Source organism: Cryptotermes secundus, unplaced genomic scaffold (genome assembly GCF_002891405.2).
Source record: "Cryptotermes secundus unplaced genomic scaffold, Csec_1.0 scaffold760, whole genome shotgun sequence".
NCBI lineage: Eukaryota > Metazoa > Arthropoda > Insecta > Blattodea > Kalotermitidae > Cryptotermes > Cryptotermes secundus.
In genome coordinates this window covers 165,906-190,532 of record NW_019739971.1, presented here as the reverse complement: position 1 = coordinate 190,532, position 24,627 = coordinate 165,906, and the positions used below count along the sequence as shown (strand labels likewise).

Here is a 24,627-nt window from a genome sequence, read left to right as displayed (position 1 = left end):
GTAAGAAGATGCTGGATGACCTTGGGGACAGAAGAGGATACTGTCATATGAAGGAGAAAGCTCTAGATCGCATTAAGTGGAGGAATTGTTTTGAAAGAGACTGTGGACCTGTCGTCTTGACAGATTACTGATGATGATGATGATGATGATAAGTAATATGTCCAAGAACTGTAGTTAGACAGAAATGGAAAGAAGTTAAAGAGTAAACTTTTCATCATAACCCATGAGTAAAGGACAGAAATGTTACATTTTAAGCAGTTTCCTTTGTCATGAATTATTTGTAGAAGCTGTGTGCATGAAATAATTAAACTTATGCCCCACAGTGCCAGCCTAACAATCTATAAGACAGGGGCTAATGTCAACATTGGCCACTCCAGAAATTAAAGAAAACTGCATTGCCTTTTCATGTACTTTTGACAAAACCAAGACTGTGCCAAACAGTGTCAATGAATGCAAAAACCCCATATTTACCCAAAAGTGATGTGGGTCCTTTTAGAATGAAGACAAAAAAATTTAAAGCATGAATGAGAAAGGCAGAAAATGATTAGCATCATTATAATAGTGTTGTATCATTGCTAAATTACCGTTTTTATTTTTGGGAAAGCAACAAATATGTATGGTACTGTTATGCATGTGGGGTTGCTAAATGTTGCTGCCATTATAGTATTATTAACTAACTTCATGGGTCAGAGTCACTTTTTAAAAAACAAGAGTTGCCCAGCAAGTAGAAACAAATTCCCTGCCTTAGATGGAGCCTGAATGTGTATAACCATGCTCACAGGACCTGACACTGTTCCCCATCCTAAGCCAGCAGATTACAGGCTACACTCTTACACACTGATTCTTTACACTCATTTTTAATATTATCTGCCTGCCTATGCCTTATTCTTCAAAGTGATCCCCTCCCTTCAGATTTCCTGACCAACCTTTGCACTTCTTCTTTCTACCATACCTGCTAAATGCCCCTCTCCAATCTCATCCTCTGCCATTTGATCATTGTAATATTTTGTTGAGATTGAAAATTGTGAAAGTGCTCATTATGTGATTTTCTCCATCGTTCCACTCCTTACTCCTTCTTAGGTAGAAAATATTGTTCCTATTACCTATTCTGAGATCCTCAGGACATGTTCTTTTTTTCAGGATTACAGATCGTGTTTCACGCCCATAAAATGCAACACAGAATGGAAGGTTATATGAAGAGACTGAGCTGTTTAGAGATGCACACTTACCAAAGTGGAATCTCCAGAGTTCATTTGTGGGATGTCCATCCCTCTCACCACCAAACAGGAGCATGGAGCTGGGTAGCTTGCAGGCTGCATGGCTGTGCAAAGCCCCTGGGCCCGGTTTAGCCCGGATGCTGGTCCACATCTTTGCAACTGTATGAAATTCATAGGAACACCTTATAGAAACTGCTCTAAGCTTCCTTCCCCTACTGCTTATAGGATTCTTATAGATATGACCGATTTATTATTACATTGTTTATCAATGCCTTATTAATTGCATATGCTGAATATTATGGGAAAGTTGTGATGAATGCTTGCTGAATCAGGATCTGGGTGGAGGTGGGTGTAGCCTGTCATAATGATACTGGAATGGGGATGAGGAAGCATGAAAGATTTGTGGTTTATTTCATCAAGATTAATAATATGCAGAGAGACACATAAACAAAGAAAAGGAATTTACTGAAAAGCCATAAATAAATAAATAAATAAATAAATAAGTTAATAAACCAATCAATCAATGATGATTTTCAACAAAATACATGTGTACCCACTGATCTAAGTGGGCTGAAGAATGAAAAACCATGAGTGAACTGTGCTAGGGTCATGTAGACAGAAAGCAAGAGGGCATCGGGAGGAAGAGTATGTCCTTAGCTGAAACTAAATTACTTGTTCTTGAAGTTCTTCATGTATGTTATTATCTAACACTTTCTTTGATATGACACAGACTACATAGAAAATAACGCCTCCAACAATTCTTTGTTTCTGTGGAAACGTCTTTACTGAGCTGTTACCTAGCAGTGGAATGAGGGATACACATACAGACACACAGACTGACAGGAGGGAATTATGAAGTGTGCCGTTGAGATGGGCTTAACTGCCATCATATACATACTAAGTTTCATAAAGGTTGTTTGAGGCATTCAAAATTTGATGGGAGGTGGTGGGGGGGGGGGAATTCACAGATACACAGCATGATGATCTCAAAAGCCTACTTTTGTTTTTTTCAAAACAAGGAAAGTATGCTAAAACATTCGCTCTTGCAGGCCATTTTCTTTCTAATGCCATCTTTAAATTACAGGAAACTATTTCATTAAAAAGATAAGCTCTTGGCAAGTGGTACTGGCTGGGGACACAATTAAGTACTGGGAGAGACATGGTGTCTCCTTTGAAAGTAATAAACACTACTGATATTCTGAAATGCTGCTGTTAACCTGTCCTTCATACTGTGACTTGTATCAGTGCAAGTGTTGGCCAATATTTCTCTCCTAACTGAAACATAGTCTTCCTTGAAGCTCATAAATGTGTGACAATTTGTCCCATTCTACTTCCACTGTTCCCCTATATTACTATCTAAATAATTCGAACAGTGACATAAATCTAAAAGTATTACTTATCTGGTTAATGGTGAAGAACATGAAAAACTATTGGGAGCCATTTTCATTGCAATTGATACTTCAGTTTATGAAGTGGCTGAAATCAGGTAACTGGTGTCAATATAAGAAGAAAGGAGTATCCCAACAATTTACTGAACGATTCCTTAAGGGTTAAAACTTACCATGTATCAAATAATACAGCAATACAAGAAGTTCCAGGAAGAACTAATTGCCTACTTTCCTCTCACTGCATACTGAGTATCTGACATGACACAGACTATGTAGAAGACACCACATCCAACATTTTTCCTATTGTTGCATGTGCATTTGTTGCAGCAGTAATATGTTTACTGAGGCACTGCCTAGCAAATTTGGGGGAGGGTGAACATAGTCACACAGACAACAAGGTGATCTCATAAGCCTAGCAACGGTCATTTCTTCTGGTTCCACTATTTCTACTTTCAGTCGTTATGTGGGATAGACACTCAGACAGCAAGGTAATTTCATAAGCCTCCTTTTATTTTATCAAATTGGGGAAAATAGGTTAAAAATAGGGTGTAAATGGGTGGATTGGGTTCATCTGGCTCAGGGTTGGGGCCAGTGGTAGGCTCCTATGAATATGGCAATAAACTGTCAGGTTCCATAAAGGGCAGATAATTTCTTGTTTAGGTGGGTGGCTATTACCTTGTGGACTCTGCCCCATGCAGTCTGTCAGTCAGATTCTGTAACACAACAGTTCACTTTTATGGGAGATATCCTAATTTTGTGTGCGTTTCTGTGCGTTAAGTGAATGCTAAGATGAAGCCTAACAGCACACTTAGCAAAGTAACGGAATATGAATGAGGTGACCAAGCATTAATTCACACTGTGGCCTGTCATGTCCAGAACTGACATGTGATCCTCCTGGTTGACTATCGAGCTGGTAACATGGTAATTTATTTTTTTTTATTGCTAGTGGGGTGGGACTAAGTCCTGTGTACTGCGGCCACTTCTGGCCTATTGTACCAGCCCCAGATGATAGGTGAGGGTGATTGTGCAGCAGTTGATGGAATGAAGATTGGCAGGGGAAACCGAAGTACTCGGAGAAAACCTGCCCCAGCGCCACTATGTCCACCACAAATCCCACTTGACTAGACCCGGGATCGAACCCGGGCCGCCGCGATGGGAAGCCAGCGACTAACCGCTTGAGCTATGGCGCGGCCCAACATGATAATTTAACTGGGGGTAAGATGACTGAGTCATTAAGTTTATCAACTTATTTTATAGCGCAAATATCAAGAAAGGGGTGGAGTTTAACTTTCATCCTTCCTGTATACCTTCATGGCGTCATACAGGTATATGAAGCTCACCAGTGTCCCACCGCCAGAAGTCGGCTCTCTCCTGCAGGTCTGTCATCCCTCCATACACCCACATGGCGTCGTCGTGCAATATGGCTGAGTGTTTGTGGCGGGCTGGAGGCAGGTCGCCATGGCCACTGCCACTGTTGGAAGATCTGCCGCACGTGATGCCACTACTGGATGCTGACAGCATGTGCCACGACTCGGTATCTGGAGATATCAACATTGCATCCCACTGTCAATACGAATAGTGGACTGAACTGTTCTGTCTTCTGGGTTGTGACACCGTGTAGTCCGTTGAAAGTGGACGTTCAGCCTCGTGAGGATAACTGAGGAGCTATGTGAATGGAAAAGTACCGACTCAGGTCTAGAAAACCGAAATTAACGGCCGTGGGGATTCGTTGCGTTGACCACGCGACACACTCTATCCGCAAAAGTTGACACTAACTTCGCCGACAAGCGGCGGTCGTTCGGTGGTATATTTCGCTTGTGGACTAAAAGCCACGGAGTCTTTATGTCAAAATGTCTCAGTCAAGTGGGTAGCACTCCTGGTGCCTATTCAGGAGGTCGCGGGTTCAAATCTCGGCACACACACTGGTTATCCTGGATGAGGGTTTTCGTGATTTTCCTCGGACCTTTCAGTCAAATAACGGTCATAACCCTAGAAGAGTGATTCTTTCACCCTGACAGTACGTTCCTGTGAAACGTAAGTAAAGCTCTACCAGACTACCAGGTATTACATCCCAGGAGACAGTTAACTTCATAGTCACTGAAATGGCTTCTCTACTCTGAAGATCGAGGCAGAATGTAATTTTCGAAGTTCGCTACTAACTTGGAAGAGCAAAAATAATTGTGCTTATTTGTCCCTGAGGAGAGGGGACTTTTGCGTGTCGTTTGTTTGAAGAGGGCAGGAGATGAGATGTTCATAGCACGCTGAAGAATTTCCATTGTTAGAAGCTGTTACTGTGAAACGGCTATTTAAGACACAGCAGGCTGGAAAAGGCTTAGCGGGTACTGTGGTGATCTGTGAATTGCGGAGATTAGCAATGGAACTGTAATTACTTGTAATTTCGGGTAGTGTCAATAAATTCAGCCCGTACCCCGTCTACAGTCACACCCCTAAATCGTGGCAATAGGAAGGTGTCTGATTACTACCTTAATATGCTCATACGAAGGTACAGTGATTCAGGTTGTGCTCCAGTGGGGAGGAGAGATTAGCGTCGTGGTCAGATTGTGAACTGAGCAACACTCTATGTTCGTTTTACAATTGTATTGCTGATATTTTCTTGGAGAAATAAGGAAAATCTGTCACGAATGTGTCCATGGAACTTTCACATGCGAGTCTGGATATTCTAACTCCATCCACGGATTAGTCCACTTACATATAAAGAGTCGGTACCATAGCCTGCTGTGTAATATTTTAAGGTCCTTGTTATGGTTTCCAACTTAAGTTTAAGATAAATTAACAGTTTCCTGAAATGCCGGCCACTTACCGAAGTGGAAGCCCCACAGTTCATTGGAAGAGCCGCGGAGGTCCTGATAACCACCGTACACCAGCATGGCTCCCTTATGCACGAGAGAAGTGTGACCACGACGCCCTCTGGGGACTGCGACGCCCTTCTGAGCACGCACCTTCCGCCAGCAATTCCCCTGCGTACACAAGAGCAACACCTCATTTTGACAGAACACATGCACTCGATTGATGTCAAACAGTCGCTTTTCCACATATGTTATTTGACATTAGCGATTCATGATACATTCAGAGCGGTAAGGGGCTAATACCTAAAACAGACAAACCTACGTTCTGTAAAAAAAAGTAAAATTATCCCTGCAACAGGCCACGGAGGCCCATAGGGTTGTGAGACGCTGAGGGTTCCACACTATCTAGACAATCGGCTCACAGATGGCGGTAAGGTTGTCAGCCTTACGCGCCGGCCGCCCTTTACCCCCATGAAGATTCCTGGTACTCATTTCTGTTAGAGGCCGAGTCGACCCCAGGGTCATAGTGCGGCTGGAATGATTAGACCAATTGAAAAATCCAATGACCTAATCGGGAATCGAATTTGCGACTTTCCGGCTTGGAGCAGAGTGACTCAACTGGCTACGCTACCGTGATTCCCATACTTAAGTCAAAGGTAAGAATAAAGTTATCCCTGGGCTTAATTAATTAAGCCCCACGCCATGAAGATGTACGGGGGAGTGGAGATATAGATCCACCATTCTTAACCTCGGCACGAGATGGTCAGCTTCAGGTCCCTGCCGCTTTACCCCGATGACCCTCTGTTAACATCATAATAAAAATATTTCCCGTTCTCTGTTTTCAGCCGTACCGGTTATATGCTGTCCCAAATTAGCCCCACTTTCATTAGAAAATGAAAGGCGCTCATTCGTTAAGACAGTAAATGCCTCTAAGCTGAGACCACGCTTGCACTGTACTGCAGAAACCTTTACTGCTTCTGCTGCTGTTTCTGCTTTGCTATTGGAATTACGCGTAGTTAACTGCTAACACAGGCATTTGGCGAGTTTAATATCTTTGTATACTTGCGCCAATGGTATCTGACCCAGGCTTCCGGTTATTTGACAAGAGAAAAAATTAATTACAACCTAAAAGGCAACCAAAGAATAACAACATTAGTAATGATGATGATGGTGATGGTGATGGTGATGATGATAAAAGTAAAGTACAGTAAAGCTATCCCTGTAACAGGCTCTGAAGGCCCATAGGGTTGTGAGACGTTGAGGGTCCCACATTATCTAGACAATCGGCTCAAAGATGGCGGTAAAGTAATAGTAGTAGTAGTAGTAATAATAATAATAATAATAATAATAATAATAATAATAATAATAGGAAATCTGATAAGGATGTTCGTATTTAAAAGTTAAATGTTTATTGCATGCGATAAGACAGAACAGAAAATCTAATTCAGAAATAACAGCTTCATTTCTACGTACTCCTATCATTTGAATATGAATTGTAGCGAGCAGGACTGCTCAAACAGCGCCGCTTCTGACTTAGATGCGGGTAGCGTCTGGTTCCAATCTCGGCCGGGAAATTGACTCTCCCGATAGAGGGGTTTCAGGGTTTTGCTTAGTCCCTTCAGGTAAATGCCATGATATTACCTTAAATTAGGACAGACTTCTTTCTTTCACATCATTTCCAATTAATTTATTCGCGATCACCGATTCTTCCCATGCTATATAGTCACGGATAGCGACGCTGAATCAGTATGTAAGTAGAAATATAGACACGATCTGCTTTAGTAACATGGCTTAAATCCAATCTGCAATGCAGATGTTATCATGCACATGTAGCTGAAACGTCAGCTATTCTTCCTTTTAACAGTTACAATCGCATAATTTTAGGAATATACTTTCTTCTTTACATAGATTTCCACCTCCAAAAAATAAACCTTTATTCATAATTTTTAACTGCAACGGATCAATATCCTAGACGTACGTTCGATTTTAACATCATACTAGCGTAGTTGGTTGAGGAACTAGCTACAAGCCGGAACGGTCGCGGGTACGAGTGGCGATGAGATGGATTTTTTCAATTGACCGAATCCTTCCAGCTGCACTATGGCCCTGGGGTCGACTCAGCCTTTGACAGGTAGAAGGGCAGAGGTAGTACCTCTTTCTCCGACTGCTACAAAAGGAGTGCCTCTATCCTCTCCGGTTCTTAAAGCCCCGAACAAGCTAGAAACAGCTGGAGGGGAAAGGGGGGAGGGATCATGTGGTAAGCATGGACAACAACATTCTAGATCTAGAACACTAATACTCTGAGGTAAAGGTGAAGGGGTTCGGTTGATAGGAAGGGGGGGGGCGAAAGGAGCCATGAAGTAAACACGGCTCACACCAGCTGCTGATCTATGCTGATGATGTGAATCTAATAGGGAAGAACATAGATGCCATAAAGAAAAACACAGTAACTTTATTGGACGCTACTGAGGAGGTTGGTCTAGAAGTAAGCACAGGGAAAACAGCATATGTTGCTGTCTCGTCACAAAAATGTTAGGCACAGCCTTTAACATATTTGTGAACGACAGTAACAAATCAAAATTTGATTTAGGAAGAAACTGGGAGGAGATTGATCTCGGAAATGCTTGCTACCATTTAGTCCAAAACTTTTTGTCTTCTCGTCTGTTTTCTAGAAACATAAAAATTAGAATATACAAAAATTTAATGTTGCCTGTGGTTCTGTATGGTTGTGAAAGCTGGGGTCTGACTTTAAGGGAGGAACATGGACTGAGGGTGTTTAAGAAGAGTTCGCTGAAGAGAATATTTGGACCGAAGAGGGATGTAGTGACGGGAGGTTGGAGGAAACTGCATAATGAGGAATTTCATTATAATTATAATAATAACTATAATTAGAATGATGAAGTTAAGGAGGATGAGATGGGCAGGGCATGTAGCACTAATACAGGAGAAGATATTGGTGGGAAAGCAAAAAGGGAAGAGCAGTATGAAGGCCAAGACGTAGGTGAGTGGATAATATTGAAATGGATCTTAGAGATGTAGGATGGGGTGGTATGGGCTGGACTGATCTGACTCAGGATAGGGACTTGTGGAGGGCTCTTGTAAACACGGTGATGAATTTTCGGGTTCCGTAAAATGTTGGGAAGTTCTTGAGTAGCTGCACAATTGGCAGCTTCTCAAGGAGTGCTCAGCTTCATAAAGTTTAGTTAGTTAATTAGTTACACCTCGGGGATCCATAACGTCCAGACCAGGTCTGGGGCCCACTCAGCCTTTATACAATGGATACCGGGGGCTGTTTCCCTGGTGGTTAAGCGGCAGGGGCGTGAAGCCGACTACTAGCCTCCATCTAGTGCCAAGGTTAAGAGCAGTGGAGCCATACTTCCACCCCCTCCCCATATGTCTTCATGTCGTGGTGTTTAATTGATTAAGCCCATAAATAACTTTATTTTGTATACTTGAGGCACCACTAGGCCAGCGGTCTGGGCCCAATGGCCCCCTATACGGGACCATTTGCAAATCTTACTGCGTCTGTTGTTCCAGCAGTCGCTGCAATACACTGGGCCCCTCTCTTGCAATGTGGACCGCTCGAATGCCAACAACAGTAATTATTCCAGTACTGCCAAGCAATTTTCCGCGTCATTCAGTAGCTCTGCTACTCTTTTTCCTTCCCCCCGGTTAAATTCGTTTATTTGTTCAACTCGACTTTTCCTGCACCTTCACTGTGCTACGGCCCTTTTTATTTACTGCACTCTTTCATCATGAATCCGTAGACAGGTATTACTTAGCGGAGATTTGTTGAAGCTAGTGTATGTGTATAACCTTCTGATGGAGAAAATTGTGAAGTGTATTACGTAAGTTTTCAAACGCTGTAAATTACTAAAATAAATTTTGATATGAGTGTGATATATATCATACATTTCACATCGTCTTCTTTTGATTAAAGAACATCATGTTTCGGAAGCTATCTATACTTCCGTCATCACGCAGAAAGTATGAAACCTACAACGCTGGATCCAGTGGGTGGAACCGGTTACAGAAATCGGTTCCGTAATAGACCCGAATGAGTAAATGAGCCAGTTTCATGAATTTATTTTTTTAAAATTCAGCTTGGAAAATAAGGTAAAATTGTCCCTGTGCTTAATTAATTAAGTATTACGCCATGAAGGCGTATGAGGGAGTGGATGTATAGATCCACATTTTCTTGACCTCGGCACTAGCTGGAGATGAATGGTCAGCTTCACCGCCCGGCCGCTTTACACCCGGGGAAAGAGCCTTCGGTACCCATTGCATGCGAGGTTGGGTGGACCCCAGAGCTGGTCTGGACAACGTGAAGAAGAGAAAATTCTTGACCCCACTGGGGCTCGAACACCGACATCTCAGTCTTAGAAATTCGGTGGGACTCCTTGGGCGGGGGATTAGCTCGTCGCAAACACAGAAGAACGCACACGCACAGACACTAAACATCCATGCCTTGAGTAGGATTCGAACCCACGATCCCGGCTTCCGAGCGAGCGAAGACAGTTCATGCTTTAGACCGCTGTGCTACCGTGACCGGCACCGATCGCCTTAGCAGGAAACAAATGAAAATGAATTAATATGTGGAATTTGAGGTACTCAGGGAGGTGGCTAGGAATATTATTCTCTTTCCATTGTAGTCTGCTAGATGTTTACCGATGTTTCGGTGGCACGTACTCCACCCATCTTCAGGGTAGAATATAGAGGCGCACTGTTCCTCCGAAATGTCGGCAGATCTGTATCAGACTACACGACGTCGCATCACAGAGTGTATTCATTTATTTCAGTCTCAATGATCAGGTATTCCACATGAAGAATTTCAGCTAGTTTATGGAGTATGCCACGTTCATATCACCAATCTGAGGCTTGGGAAACGACACGTTCAAATGCTGCAGTTAAATTATACGACAGCCGTTCTAAAATATTTAGCCCGAGGAAGGCAGGACGTGAGGTAGTCCGCGACAGTCTCATGAATAATTTAAAAAACTCATCTTCTTATTCTAATTCTATCAGTCTTCACAGATTTTTCGACGTCTAGCGTCAAGTTACCTGTCATCAAAACCCATTTTGTTAAAGAATTTGTTTCGGGTGGAAATCCAACATGATTCTGCTTGACAATATTTTTTACTGATTATATCAACTGCACAATATACGGCCTACTGTCCAATGGGTACCGGGGGCTCTTTCCCTGGGGGGCAAACTGGGTGGGGCGTGAAGCTGACCACTCACCTTCACGTAGTTCCGAGATTAGGAATGGTGGAGCTATATTTGCAACCCCCGATACGTCTTAATGGCTCGAGGTTCACCCATTCTCTTATGCAGCTCCGGCCCTAGAGGCAAAACTCCAAGTGGGTGAAGTTGGTCACCGACATCAACATCGCATACAAATTAAAAATACGTGAATCTATACCTCCACTCAACCATACACCTACATGGAGTGGGATTTATGCATAAGGATAACTTCACCCCTTACGTCTTAAAATTTTAAATAAATAATTAAAACATATTAGTTCATTGTAATTTTTACAGTAATATTTCATTTAATTTTTAATGACTGTTGAAATCGTTAATTTTTACGGTGTAAGTACTCTTCTTTATAACCACTTTGCACGGACCACGCAGAAAACACAGACTCTCTATTGTTAGGAAGGCGTGTTTACAGCGCATTTGAATAGGAACTGAAGTTACTCGATGGTTGCTTGCGAATTCGTTGCCGCGGAAATGGTTTACCGAGTCGTTGCCTACCAATGAATATCTATTCTAACTTCGCTATTCCGGTTTTCGGCCGTCATGTCGCAATACTAACATGGCGCTTAAAGAAACGGCGTGTGAGACTGAATTGCCTTAGGATGTGGGCCAGTGACGGGCCCTTATGAACAGAACAAACGATCTATGGGTTGTATCGTGGCTGTTGGTTTCTCCAGAAGAACTGTGTCCCATGGAGTTATTAATCATGTCAAAACATTTCTATATATTGTTATTAAATTATGGAGACATAATTCGTGTTTATCTAATCTTCCCTTAACGAAAGACTAAAAAAAATGTGGCCATTTCATAACACGAGTAGGTAGGTGCATTCTGCGTTGATGTCAAAAATGTCCCACCGGGCTCCTGTCCCTGTGTCCCTCTATATCTGTTTATTACAAATCGCAGTGCAGACCCGCAACTTCTGCTGAGAATGGCGCCGAGCTGTGAAAATCTAAACTCGCTGCTTTGCTTTCAAGTCACGTTCTCCTCTCCTTGCAGCTGTTATCACCTTCACTCACAGTCGGGTGTGATTTACTTATTTATGGCAGCTCGACGCCTTTCTGCTCAGTGGCCAGCACACACATTTACAGTAGCTCTCAAACTGAACTGCTGAGGGGAGGAAGGCAGAACAACCCTCAACTGCTTTGTCTTGTCTGCATGGAGAATGAAATGTCATTTAATGACGAGAATGCGAGGGTACGACTGACGGACCTTCATTTTTAATTGTTCTTTTAAGGACGTACTGAACTTCAGTATACAGACTGCCCATAAATCGAGCGGGCCTAGGTAATTGCCTCGCCTTCTCTTCGTTTGAAGATAATAGGCCTAAATAGTTTCGGGAATGGTTAGGTTCGCTATTCAGAAATAATCCCATAAGAGTGTAAAGTTATCCCTGTAAGAGGACGTGAAGGACCATAGGGTTTGAGACGTCGAAGTCTGAGCCCATCTCAATAGCGTACTTCACAAATACCTCCAATTAGTCTGTGTGTTTGTATGTGTGCCCCCTTACTGTTCCTAGGCAACGACCCGGTAAACACGTTCCCGCGGCAGTGCAACAATACAGGAATTGTTGGAGACGTAGTTTTATATGCGGTTCGTATAGTATGAAAGGAAAGTCTGTAGGTCTGTGTATCCCTTTATTGTTGCTAGGCAACGGCTCCGTAAACACGTTCCAGCGGCAACGAAGGATTGTTGGAGACGTCGTTTTCCATATGGTCCGTGTCGCATCGAAGGAAAGTAAAGAGATCATGTCTTCCCAGAACCTCTTGTTCAAAACAAAGAAAGTGAGCTAATAAAATAAGTCAAGTCCCCTCCTTCGAAGTTCCCATTAGCCGTGTGGACGTGTGAGAAGCTTAGAAGTGTAGTCAGTCACCCGCCGTCGCATCGGGGAATAATCCGATGAACTTCTTATGCTCTCATTCTCTTAAGCACGTGCTGTCCTCACCAATGGACCGGCGAATGGCTGTGCGGATCTCCCAGAAGGTGGAACTTTAAGTGACAGAACTCAGCAACCCAGAAGTTTCTAACGCTGCTACGAAGATCAGTTGGTTAAGAGCACAGATCTTCCTTGCGCATCAGAGCCCAGTCTTCTTGGTTTTCTTGTTATAGAACATTTATGTTCCATTTTAATATGCGAGTGTTCGGAAGTTTGAACCATGAGAGAATAATTTCTTGCTCTAGTAGAGACGGCAACCCAAAACATTACCCGCCATCGTGACAATGTGGATTGTGGATTGGAAGGGTGGGATTCGAGTCCCTTCATCGCTATTATAATTGTTATCCTCAGCATAAATTCCATAACGACCGCAAAGCCCACATAGATCCGTATCCAGTGGATACCTTGATTATTTCCCCGAGAACAGAAGCGCCTGAAACATGAAACATATCTTTCATCTTCGTCTACTGCCGAAGCAGAAATTATGTGGAATTTTACAGCCGCCCATTCATGAACTCTTCTTCACTACAAGAGTCAACCATTTGGTCTTTCAAATACATTTTCATATCCGAAGTTTAAATTGTAATAAACACAACATAATATAGGCCTACTTCATGAAACTAGCAAGAATTTTATTTATTGTCGTGTTCTCATTGAAGGACCGCCTATGTGGTCTAGTGGTCAGTTCCTGGCTACAGATCGATAGGTCGCAGGTTCGATTCCCGGCGCTCCCAGATTTTCTGAGTAGTAGTTTGTCTGGAACGGGGTCCACTCAGCCTCATGGGGACAATTGAGGAGCCATTTCAAGGAAATAGCGGCTCCGATCTAGAAAACAGAAATTAACGGCTGTGGGGTTTCGTTGCGCTGAACACGCGACACCCTTTATCCGCTAAAGTTGGCACTAACTTCGCCGACAAGCGGCGGTCGCTCGGTCGGTATAGTTCGCTTGCGGGACTACAGGCCACGGAGTTTCTTTTTTTTGTTCTCACCGAAGATCTACGTAAACTTCCTTCGCGCTGTCAGTATTAGTAAATGACACGTAAGAATAATACATGATTGTGTTGGGAAAAGCTTCACATGACATTCAATTTGTGACTAGTGCAAGAATTCTAAAATCCCAATCAAAGCGAGCAAGCTGAACAATTCAAATAAGGAAGCCATTGCGCTGGAGGGAGGAAATTATGAAGGAAGAGAGCGGAGGATTTACATATTGAGGAGACGGAGGTGAGGTTACAATGGCGTGGGTTTGTCAGGGAAACGAATCTGGCATAAATGAATTTGTCTCTGTTAAAAAAAAGTAAGCAGAAAAAAAAAACAAGAATAGAGAAAGGAAGTCAAGAAAATAATGGTTATGTGATTACAATAGTACGTGACAGAGAGAACTGCACAGTTGGAGAACAATTGAATAAGAGAACAATTCTGTTTGGTTTATGTAGTTCATTCGTAAATTTAATAATAGGTTTAGGTGTTCCCTAAGCAACCTTAATAAGGTCATTATTTTAAATTCCAGCTGAACACATTACCGGACATTAAATTAATTCCTTGTCAACCTGTTTGTTTATTTAACGACGCTGTAAATATTTCGGGCAATATAGCATCAAATTATAGGACAATTATTGAATCATAAACTGTAAAGTATGTAGAAGGAAGTGGTCGTGGCCTTTTCAGGGGTCATATCTCGGGATTTGCTTCGAGTATTTCTAGATTTTTTTGCTATTTTGTGACGTCAGTTGCTATGCACTGTAGCGTCCAATAGTAGGATGACTGATGAATGATGAATTGAAGAGGATTTGGAAGGAAGCGATCGTTGCCTAACGAGGTATTATTCCGGCATTTGTCTGGCGATACTGGGAACAATCAAGAAATTCTCAGACATTATAGTCGTTGTCCAAACTAACAATCGAACCAAAGACCTCCCGAATATAGGTAAGTAATGAGAAAGTGAGTAAAACTACGAGAAACCTCAGCGAGGATATGAATCGTGCGATATTCTGGGATATAACGTCTCGTAGTCCGTTGAAAGTCAAGCTATGTTTCGGGGGAATATATCGCCTCCATCTTCAGGATCAAGTCATCTGCTTTCATGCTGATTTCTTGCTAGGCTTATTCTTCGACCCTGTCCTCCGGAACGTCGATTGATTTTCAATGGACTATACGGCGTTATATCCCAGAAGATGGTACGCTTCATAACCACCGTTGTAAGAACCTCAAATCCTGTTCGGCAAGCACAGTACGTGTCCGGGTCAGGATTCGAAACAGATGCCTCCCGAATACAAGCCAGAAGCGTCACTGCTTAAGTCAACTCGTTCCATGTGAACACGTTATGATGAAGCATTCTGATTAATTGTATTTTGAAGGGATCTGTTTAAAGAACAAACTGAATTCTCTGCTTCAGAGACATTATTAATGTTTTTCTTTGGAATGTAGGTGGCACCACCAGTTGTAAATGTCATCTATTGTTCCTCCGTTACAATTGTCACAGCACAGTTCGTCTTGAAAGAATATACACGTATTTAAAATAGCTTATTTTATCATAATGACCTTCCTCTTTCAGTACACTAAATTATATTTGTATAAAATGAAGACCGTAAAGGCGACTCCAGATGAATATTCACATTTTCCGTACATCTCATCAGCCTTCGTGTCCATACAAACACAGCAGTACTTCTGCAGATACATNAAATGAAGACCGTAAAGGCGACTCCAGATGAATATTCACATTTTCCAAATGCATTTTCTATGATGTTCCATGCTGTACATCTCATCAGCCTTCGTGTCCATAGTACAAACACAGCAGTACTTCTGCAGATACACATCAATGTTACGAAGCTAGATGCAATAATGCACACAGATATTTTACTTGTCTTTTTATTCCGTTGCGGGCACGCGGTAGGGTAGGTGGTTAAGGCACTATGCTACAGGACGCAAAGTTACGGGTTCGAGTCCCGATGAGGTGGATTCTTTCAATTTACCTACTCCTTCCAGCCTCAAACAGAAATGAGTACCAGGAATCTTTTGGGGGTGAAAGAGCAGCTGGTGAGTAAGGCTGACAACCTTACCTCCATCTGTGAGCCGAATGTCTAGAGAAAATGTAGGAGCCTCGACGTCTCACAACTCTACGGGCCTTCACGGCCAGTTACAGGGCTATCTTTGCCGTTTACCTTTACTCTGTATTCCGTTAAATTTCCTGCACATTGAAAGACATTTCAAGTAAACGCTATAGGCCTAAATTAGATCCATAATTTACTGTCTGTTGTACCATGAACCTCTTTTAAGACGAAAAGAAATATACAGTTGGACTTGAGTTTCTCCTATGAATGTACTCGTATTTGCTCATATTACGCTAACTTGAGCCGGATAAATTCAGGTATAAGAATACGATTATCTGCAACATGATACTACGTAATCTGGAATAAAGTTTTGGACGAACCTGTTGACCCTGAAGTCAGAGACAGCAAGTTATCACGAAAAGCACACCATCCTGCCAGGTTACAGGGCGGCGCATCTCAGTATTTGCTCTCGTGAAAGTGTTTCAGAGATGAAATAAATGTATGTATACACGAACATGGTTTCCTCTTACGTACGTTCAATTAATATTCTTCATGTAACGTAAACATGAACATTGCGGAAAGCAACGAAAGACACTGAAGACAACAAGCGAGGAGTATAACCTTTAAAGTACTTTAAAGGGTTCTGACGATGGTGTATAACACTTATAATTACTGGGGTTTCGGACTTTTTCCATCGTCCAGTTTTCTAGAAAATAGAAAACACGACGTTTCGGAAACTGGATCTGTTTCTGTGCTCAAGTGATGAGGTGAAGACACCTACTCTGTTGGGTCCCATAGAAAGGGCTACCCTCAATCATTGGACCTTTGATTGAGGTTAGCTCTTTCTAAGGGTCGATCACTGTGGCCGCTCGGTCTAAGGCATGAACTGCCTTCGGTCACTCGAATGCTGGGATTGTGGGTTCGAATGCCACTTAAGATATGAATGTTTGTGTGTGCGTTTATTCTGTGTCTGTGTTGTCCTGTGTGTAGGTAACGACTTTGCGACGGGCTGATCACTCGTCCAAGGAGTCCGTCTGTGTAAAAAAGACTATGTAACTGAAGAAGAGGCTAGGGCCCAACAAAGGGCTGTACAGCCACTGGTGAATGAATGAGCTCTTTCTAAGGGACTCAAATTAATGTCTTCACTCCCCTCACTTGAGAACGGAAACAGATTCAATTTCCGAAACGGTGTGTTTTCTATTTTCTAGAACGCCGGACGATGCAAACGTCCAAAAACACAGTAATTCCAAACGGGGAGTATGGTTAAATCGTAGAAACTTCCTGCCACTTTAGCTATACGAGTAAGAAAATACAAAGCATGGCACCCTTCAGTAAGTGCCACAACTCCCAGACAAGTACAAGGAGGATGTTTCAACTATCGTCTGCAAACATCACAGCTCGCAATGAGCTGAACACTGAAACCGTGTGCTAACTTTGCATCGTGCACTCTATCGTCAATAAGCTATACATTTAATGAATAACAACCACCCACACCGCGTAGTCGCTCTGCAGTAACTATCAGACGCTTTACAAATAGAGAGGCTGCAGTCCACAAGTGGCGCCACTTTCCTGTTGTCATGGTAACACGGCGTCCCCTGAGTGCGGGGGCAGTGACGGAGTGGAGCGTGGATATGGCTGGTCCAGAGATGTGTGGACCCTGGCGGCTACCAGAGGACGTCTGCCACTACATTCCGTCCAGATCGTCAAACGAAATAAAGGATATGACTGTATGCCTGTGTTCCTCTGTTTCCCTTGTGAGGGATCGAACTACAGCCGATTAAGTTAAACAGAAACCCTGAAACCCTCGGCATCCCGTATGAGGCTGACATACAGACATACTGTAGGAAGTATAAGTAACTAAATGCAGCCCAAGTTACAGCGGAAGTTGTCCTCTGGTAACAACAAGGATGGTGGTCAAGAGGTAAACTCAGAGCAAAATCTGTGATCACAGAGTTCAGTACAAAAATATAATACATCGATTGGTAGTAAGTGTTTGGAATATGTGTTAAAGTTCAATTATGTGCAGGTGATAGCAACAGATCAAAATTACATCCACAAAAAATTATGAGCTAACTGAGTTCTGGGAATGAACGTTATTCTTACGTGAATATCGTTTGTCCTTTTGTCTCCTATCTACGTGGTAGCGTAGTTGATTGACGTACTATGCTACAAGCCGGAAGGTCGCGGGTTGAAGTCCCGATGAGGTCATTGGATTTTTTCAAGTGACCTAATCCTTCCGGCCGCACTATGGCCCTGGGGTCGACTCAGCCTCTAACAGAAATAAGTACCAGGAATTAATTAAATAATTTTCCTGGGGAGTAAAGAGCGGCTGGTACGTTAGGCTGACAACCTTACCGCCATCTTTGAGCCGAATGTCTAGACAATGTGGGACCCTCAACGTCTCACAGCCCTATGGGCCTTCACAGACTGTTACAGGGAGAGCTTTACTTTACTTATCTGGAATCTTAAAGAACAAAATATAAAAAGAAAATATAATTTAATCTATTGTTTTGTATAGGTGCGAAAAGTGGTCACATTAAGCAGAAAACATAGACTGAAGGTGTTTGGGAAGGGTTTGATGAGGAGAATTTCTGGACCTAAGAGAGAGGCAGTAGCAGAAAACTTACAGAACGTTTCATATTGAAGAGCTTCAGCAAATATTATTAAGTTGATCAGTTGATCAGTGACAATGAATGGACAGGACATGTAGCAAGCATGGGACAGAGACGATGAATTCATACGGAGTTTTTGTTTTAAAAAACTTGAAGTTCTGAGAGAGTAGACTACAGGCATCAGACTTCACAGAAGTTTGACATGAAGACAGGTTGGTACATGGGAGGATAATATTAAATTTTGTTGTATTGGAAATGAGGATGTTGGCTGGATCCATTTGTCACTATAGGGACCCGTGGCGGGTTCTTGTGAACAGGGCAATGAATTTTTGGTTCCAACAGAAGACGGGAATTTGAGTACATGGGCGACCGTAAGCTTCTCGTGAATGACTCTACTCCATGGAATTAGTCTGTTTTCGAGGGTCTCCAAACATGTATTTGAACAGGCTAATAAGTTTTGTCTGGGTACGTACTACATTACAATGGTGTTCTGACAGGTCCTGAATGCATACTCGCCCCCTATTACGTCCATATTAAACATTGTATAGGAAGATATGATGGTTACGTCGGCAGCTAGAAGCGTAGGGAGGACGCAGGTCTAAACACACAGGGAAAACTGAAAGCCAAGCTAAGTAGCCACATCCAGCTTTCTGGGAAGAGAATTCACCCCACTGTTCGCTCAGCAAAGGGTAGTCAACATATGCTACCCACCCTAACACATATAAATTATCGTCGAATGCCATGCTATGGTATTCTGAACACATTTTCAACCCCACACTTGTATCCCCCAACTATATTTTTCTCTCTCATCCCGCGATATCAACCAACCCTACCAAGTTTCGCGATTACCTAAGCGTGTACGAACATTTCAATGTTCAGAGAAGAACGTATTTCCTGGTAGTATTATAGAAGTGGCTGCCTGAATACAGGAGAGACGTACATATAGCACGAAGGCTACACACGTGTCAAGCATTTCAATACACCACAGTGTGACTCTAGGTGCTATGGGTGAAACAACCTCGCACACAGACGCACATATATGCCCTACTGGAGAGCTCAGCCTATAGCAGCTTGGATGGCGAATCATTTCACACACCAGAGAGCGGCAACCCATCCTCTTATAGCTATTTCTAGAACGTGTATGAAGTTTGTTTCACCCAGCCGGTGGAAAACATGCCGGACGGAAAATATTCAATATTCAGAAATAAATTGAAGTTACTATTTAAAAATCCGCAAACATATTCAAATTATTAAACTGGAATTAGTATGTACACAGTTATATGGATTCTTATATTATTTAGCAATGCTTTATCAAATTCATAAGCCACATAGTGAACAGTTACAGAATTATTATGAAAGATGTAGTGGTGAGAGGAAGCGGCCGTGGCCTACGTAAATCAATACACTCCGGACAGATTGTACGTTCAATCATATCAGAATATTTATTTTTGCTAAGTATAGGCACAAGTCAAGTTAAGCAGGATGAGGTGGGCAGGACATATAGCACGAATGGGGAGAATAGAAATGTACAAATAGGATATTGGTGGGAAAGCCATAACGAAAGAGACCACTGGGAAGACCAAGGCGTAGATGGGTGGACAATATTAAAATGGATCTTAGAGAGGTAGGATGGGATGGTATGGATTGGATTGATCTGGCTGAGGATAGGGACCAGTGGAGGGATCTTGTGAACACGATAATGAACCTCCGGGTTCCATTNACAAACTTCTGCTGACATAACAATAACTAACTACAGGAACACCTCCTTCTCGACAAGCTACTAGTCTCCTAGCTACTCGCGAAACACCACTTTCAAAGTTTCATTACTCTGTCTACATGACCCGTCCACTCGTCCCTCTCTTGTACACACCCGTACTCCGAGTACTTTAATGTCCATTCTAATATCGTCCTTCCATCTACGCCTAGACCTTCAAACACGAACTTCTATGTAGTCTTGTACTACTTCTGTCAACAAGAAATGCAGGGGCAGCACTTGGAAGTAGAGCAGATGTATCCTGTCTGAGGACAACCCGAAGAAGATCCTTTTTGAGCAGTGTTCAGTGAATATAAACATACAGTGGAGTATGAAAACGTTAACGTTAGGGATGTAGCAATACGTATTATAGCATTGTCGTGCAACTGCCTAAGTTCTGACGGCATTCGTGTGAGGCGGGACAGTACAGACTCAGGGGGCGTCCGTTTTATTAGTGGAGTTGTGATTTCAGTCATTATCCTAATTATACCTTATTACACAGCAAATATCCAAGATTCTGAGACATTTATTTTATATCAGTAAGTCGACAGCGTGCCAGTCACGGTAGCCTAGCTGTCTAGGGCATGTACTGTCTTCGCTTGCTTGGAAACCGGGATCGTGGGTTCGAATCCCACTCAGGGCATGGATGTTTAGTTTGTGTGTGTGCGTTTTTCTGTGTTTGTGTACAGGTAGAGGCCTTGCGACGAGCTGATCACCCGCCCAAGGAGTCCTACCGTATGTCTAAGATCTAGATAACCCGAAGTGAACGGAGAAGTTCATGGAGGTAGGCCTAGGCCCACTGGGGCTGTAGCGCCAAGGAAATAAAAGTCGATAGCGTAGTTGATTGAGACACTATGTTGTAAGCCGCAAGGTCGCGGGTTCAATTACCTATGAAGTCATTGGATTTTTCAATAGACCTAAACCTTCCAGCCGCACTATGGCCCTGGGGTCGACTTAGCTTCTTAACATAAATGAGTACCAGGAATCTTCCTGGTGGCTAAAGGGCGGCTGGCGCGTAAGGCTGACAACCTCACTTCCATCTATGAGCCAATTATCTATAAAATGTGGGAGCCTCGATGTCTCACAACCCTGTGGGCATCCACGGCCTGTTACATGGATAGCTTTAGCTTTTACCTTAAGTTTTTCAGTTGTAACGAGAAAAAGATGCTCTGAATCTCGACCGCAATGATCACTGTTTCGTATTTATTTGCTATTTTCTCGCCCTACAACAGAAATTAATGCACACAGCAATTCACAGCTTACCAAATATATGTACTGAAGTTCTCATGATGGCGGCTGTATATATATTTTGGTTTTCTGGATTGTAGCTCCGTCTAATCTTATGTGTGGATACAACTATTTTCAGCGTTGAAACATAAAGACGAGTCACCCCGGGAAGATGGAAGCAGCATGTGCCTCTGAAACGTCGGTCTCCGCCTAAATGATTAGACGGTTCCGTAACCCAGAATACTGCTGTCTAAACAATCAGAGGGTGAAATCCTAAAAAATTACATCTTCCAGTTACAAATCGAATTTTCTTTCGTTGAAGACAGTCTGTTCAACTGAGTCTGTACCGCATGTGTGTGTGCGACATATACCAAGGCCAGCTCGAGGAGTCAGGTGCTGCTGAACTGTTAGTCTCAATCGCCAGGGGTGACGAGAATTTGATGCAGATGTCGTGACCAGACCCGCTGTCAGAATTATCTGGGAAGTATGGAACGTCTGAGGAAAATTACTAAAAGTTGCAGTTAATTTGGGTAGCCTGGGATAAGACCCATGACTGACGATCAGATGTCTTTACTGGGCCAACTAACACTACTCTTTTAACAAGAAATCAGGTGCAAACCATCGCTGTGAGCTGCCCACATTATACTAAACAGAGTACAAGTAACCATGGAGACAGCTTTAGCTCGTTTCAAGCAAAATGACTTTAAGAGATACGGCATGGAAATGGAAACTGAAATCTAAACACAAAGAGATTTTTACTGCTCCATAAACTTTCATTGTTTTGTAACTTGTGACGTAAATTTACTGTATCAAATTTCACACTCGTATGATTCTCTATGTTCCATGCTTCCTCATGGGCCTGCTAGACAGATAAAATTGTGGAATATGACATACCTTAGAGTACTAAGATATTTATTATTTTTCAGAAAACAAACTTTTTTACCTCAGAGGTCTTCGGTTAAACTTTAATTTGAAAAATATCTAATTAACACCCGGACTGCTTGTATTTTCATCTTCTGGTCCCTCCGAGAAAGAATTATAGTAGAATGGTCTCTTAGCACAAAGAAACACGATAACAAAGTGGCGCTGGGGCAGGTTTTCTCCGAGTACTTCGGTTTCCCCTGCCAATCTTCATTCCACCAATTGCTCCACAATCACCCTCACCTATCATCTGGGGCTGGTACAATAGGCCAAAAGTGGCCGCAGTACAAGGGACTTAGTCCCACTCCACTAGCAATAATAATAATAAAAAAACATGACTTACTTTCCTCACTGCTTGCAACTGACAGAAAACTTTTAGAGGGATCATTAATCTCATCACGACAGGGCACACTATACATCTAAAAATGTGCCGGTTATAGGCAGGTGAATGCAGAATGCAGAATAATAGTGAAACAAAACTTACTGAATATTATTGTTAGTACTGCTCATGTTTTTAGACCTGGCCTCTGGTTGCGCGTTAGAGGCAATGCCAAGGCGTAGTGGGACATTCATTGCAGTGCCCTGTAGAAGGGCGAGGCTTTTAACTTGTTAATCAGCACACACCTCAGACGGTCTGAGTCAGACCTCAAAGGAAGAATTGGCCTGATTGTCGCCACAAGCAGGCACAAAGCTCATCCAAACACAATAAACCCATACATAGTAGCGTTCTGGTGTGTAGCCAGGACGTGGTGTTGTCACCATCAACTTACGTCTCCGACGGGGACAGGCTTTCAGAATGCAGACCGCTGCATCTGCGTTCACGTCTAGATGTTTGCGAAACGAACGCATAACAGGTGGCGTGCTTGGGAAGATTTTCTTGGATTTATCCCTTCATGAGTTCCGTGTCGTCAGTTTGCGCAGTAATCCGTTCTCCTGATCTCCATTGCCCAGTGTTGACTTAATATGTGACTCCGCTCCATTGAAACAGGTAGACGTGTTTATTATATATTGCTTTAATGCAAACTATTTTCCTCACAGACGTAGCATGCACAAATGGGCATTTAATTCACGTTTATACAGTCGTGTTACCCTTCAGTTAGTATGATTCAGGCCATTTCAATTCCATGCTGGGAAACTTTCCAAATGTTCGAGTGTGCTGCCATCTGGTTACAGATGGAGCATTTTACAGTTTAAAAAGTCCTCTGTACTCGTCCCCTATTGTACGACTGAATAATTTAGACCCTACTATGCTCGTTATCTGCCCAGGGGAAGCTGCTCTTAATTCGAGTTTCTGACGTTCAGTTTCAGTAAACTTTACGGCGGAAGCAGATATTTTATTGTGGAGTATTATATTCTGGGATGTGACACCGTGTAGACGGAAGAAGTTTACCGACGTTTCATATTCGCCTCCGTGAGAAACGCAAATACCAAATACTTTCTTCCTTTGAAACACAAAACGAGAATACTGTGTGTATAAAACGCCGGTCACGGTAGCTGAGCCGTCTAACACATGCATTGTCTTCGCTCGGAAGCCGGAATCGTGCGTTCGAATCCCACTCAGGGCATAGATGTTTGGTGTGTGTATGCGTTTATTCTGTGTTTGTGTACAGGTAGATGCCTTTTGACGAGCGGATCACCCGCCAAAGGAGTCCTACTGAATATCTAAGGCTGGGGCCACACGAGCGCACGAAGTACGTCCGTTGCAACGAACATACTTTATGACGGACGTTGCTGAGGACACTACACAGTTGCAGACTGCGGAGCGTAGTTTTTTGTCTACAATGGAGACAGAAGTAAGCGTAGCATTCGCCTCTGTTGTTTATTTCTACAACGGACGCATTTTGTGCGCTCCTGTGGCCCCAGCCTAAGATCTAGCAAACCGAAGTGAAACGGAGAGTTTCATGGAGGTAGGCCAAGGCCCAAATTGAGCTGTAGCACCAAAGGAAAAAATATGTGTACAGAAATATTTCTGTCAGCCACAGTTTTCAAAACGTATATTATTCAAGCCTTCAGCACTTCACGAGTGTTGTAACTAATTTCCTTTCCGTGTTCTTAATGACAACGGACTGTAACTGTCTAGTTTTCCGACGTTTCCGAAAATTTTGCTGTTGCTTCCTTCAAAGCTAAGCGACTGAGCAGCGGTCTGGCTCATAGACAGCAATAGTATTTCTTTATTTCCATCTATCATCCATCCATTCATCTATGGCTCTACAGCCCTTTGTTGGAACTTGCTCGATTTGTCAGTTTCTTAATATTTTACATACCCGGTAGGACTACTTGGAGGGGGATCAGCCTGTCGTAAGGCCTCTACCTAAAAACACAGGACAACACAAACACAGAATAAAGAAACACAGATAATCATGTCTCAAATTGGATTCGAACCCACGATCCAAGTGTTCGAGCGAGCGAAGGTAGCACATGCCTTAGACCGCTTGGCCACTGTGATACATGCATTTT

The 24,627-nt window shown here is 42.8% G+C and overlaps 1 protein-coding gene across 2 annotated transcripts in view; it reads right to left on the bottom strand.

Annotated features, from left to right (window-relative positions):
- LOC111872219 overlaps positions 1-24,627 on the bottom strand; it is a 174,989-nt gene that overhangs the window by 8,384 nt on the left and 141,978 nt on the right. For both annotated transcript variants that reach the window (XM_023865881.2, XM_023865882.2), the window contains 3 exons: positions 5,427-5,583; positions 3,946-4,143; positions 1,230-1,376 (listed from right to left, as the gene is read on the bottom strand). In XM_023865881.2, the coding sequence (XP_023721649.1) occupies positions 1,230-1,376; positions 3,946-4,143; positions 5,427-5,583 (502 nt within the window). The remainder of the gene's footprint in view (positions 1-1,229; positions 1,377-3,945; positions 4,144-5,426; positions 5,584-24,627) is intronic.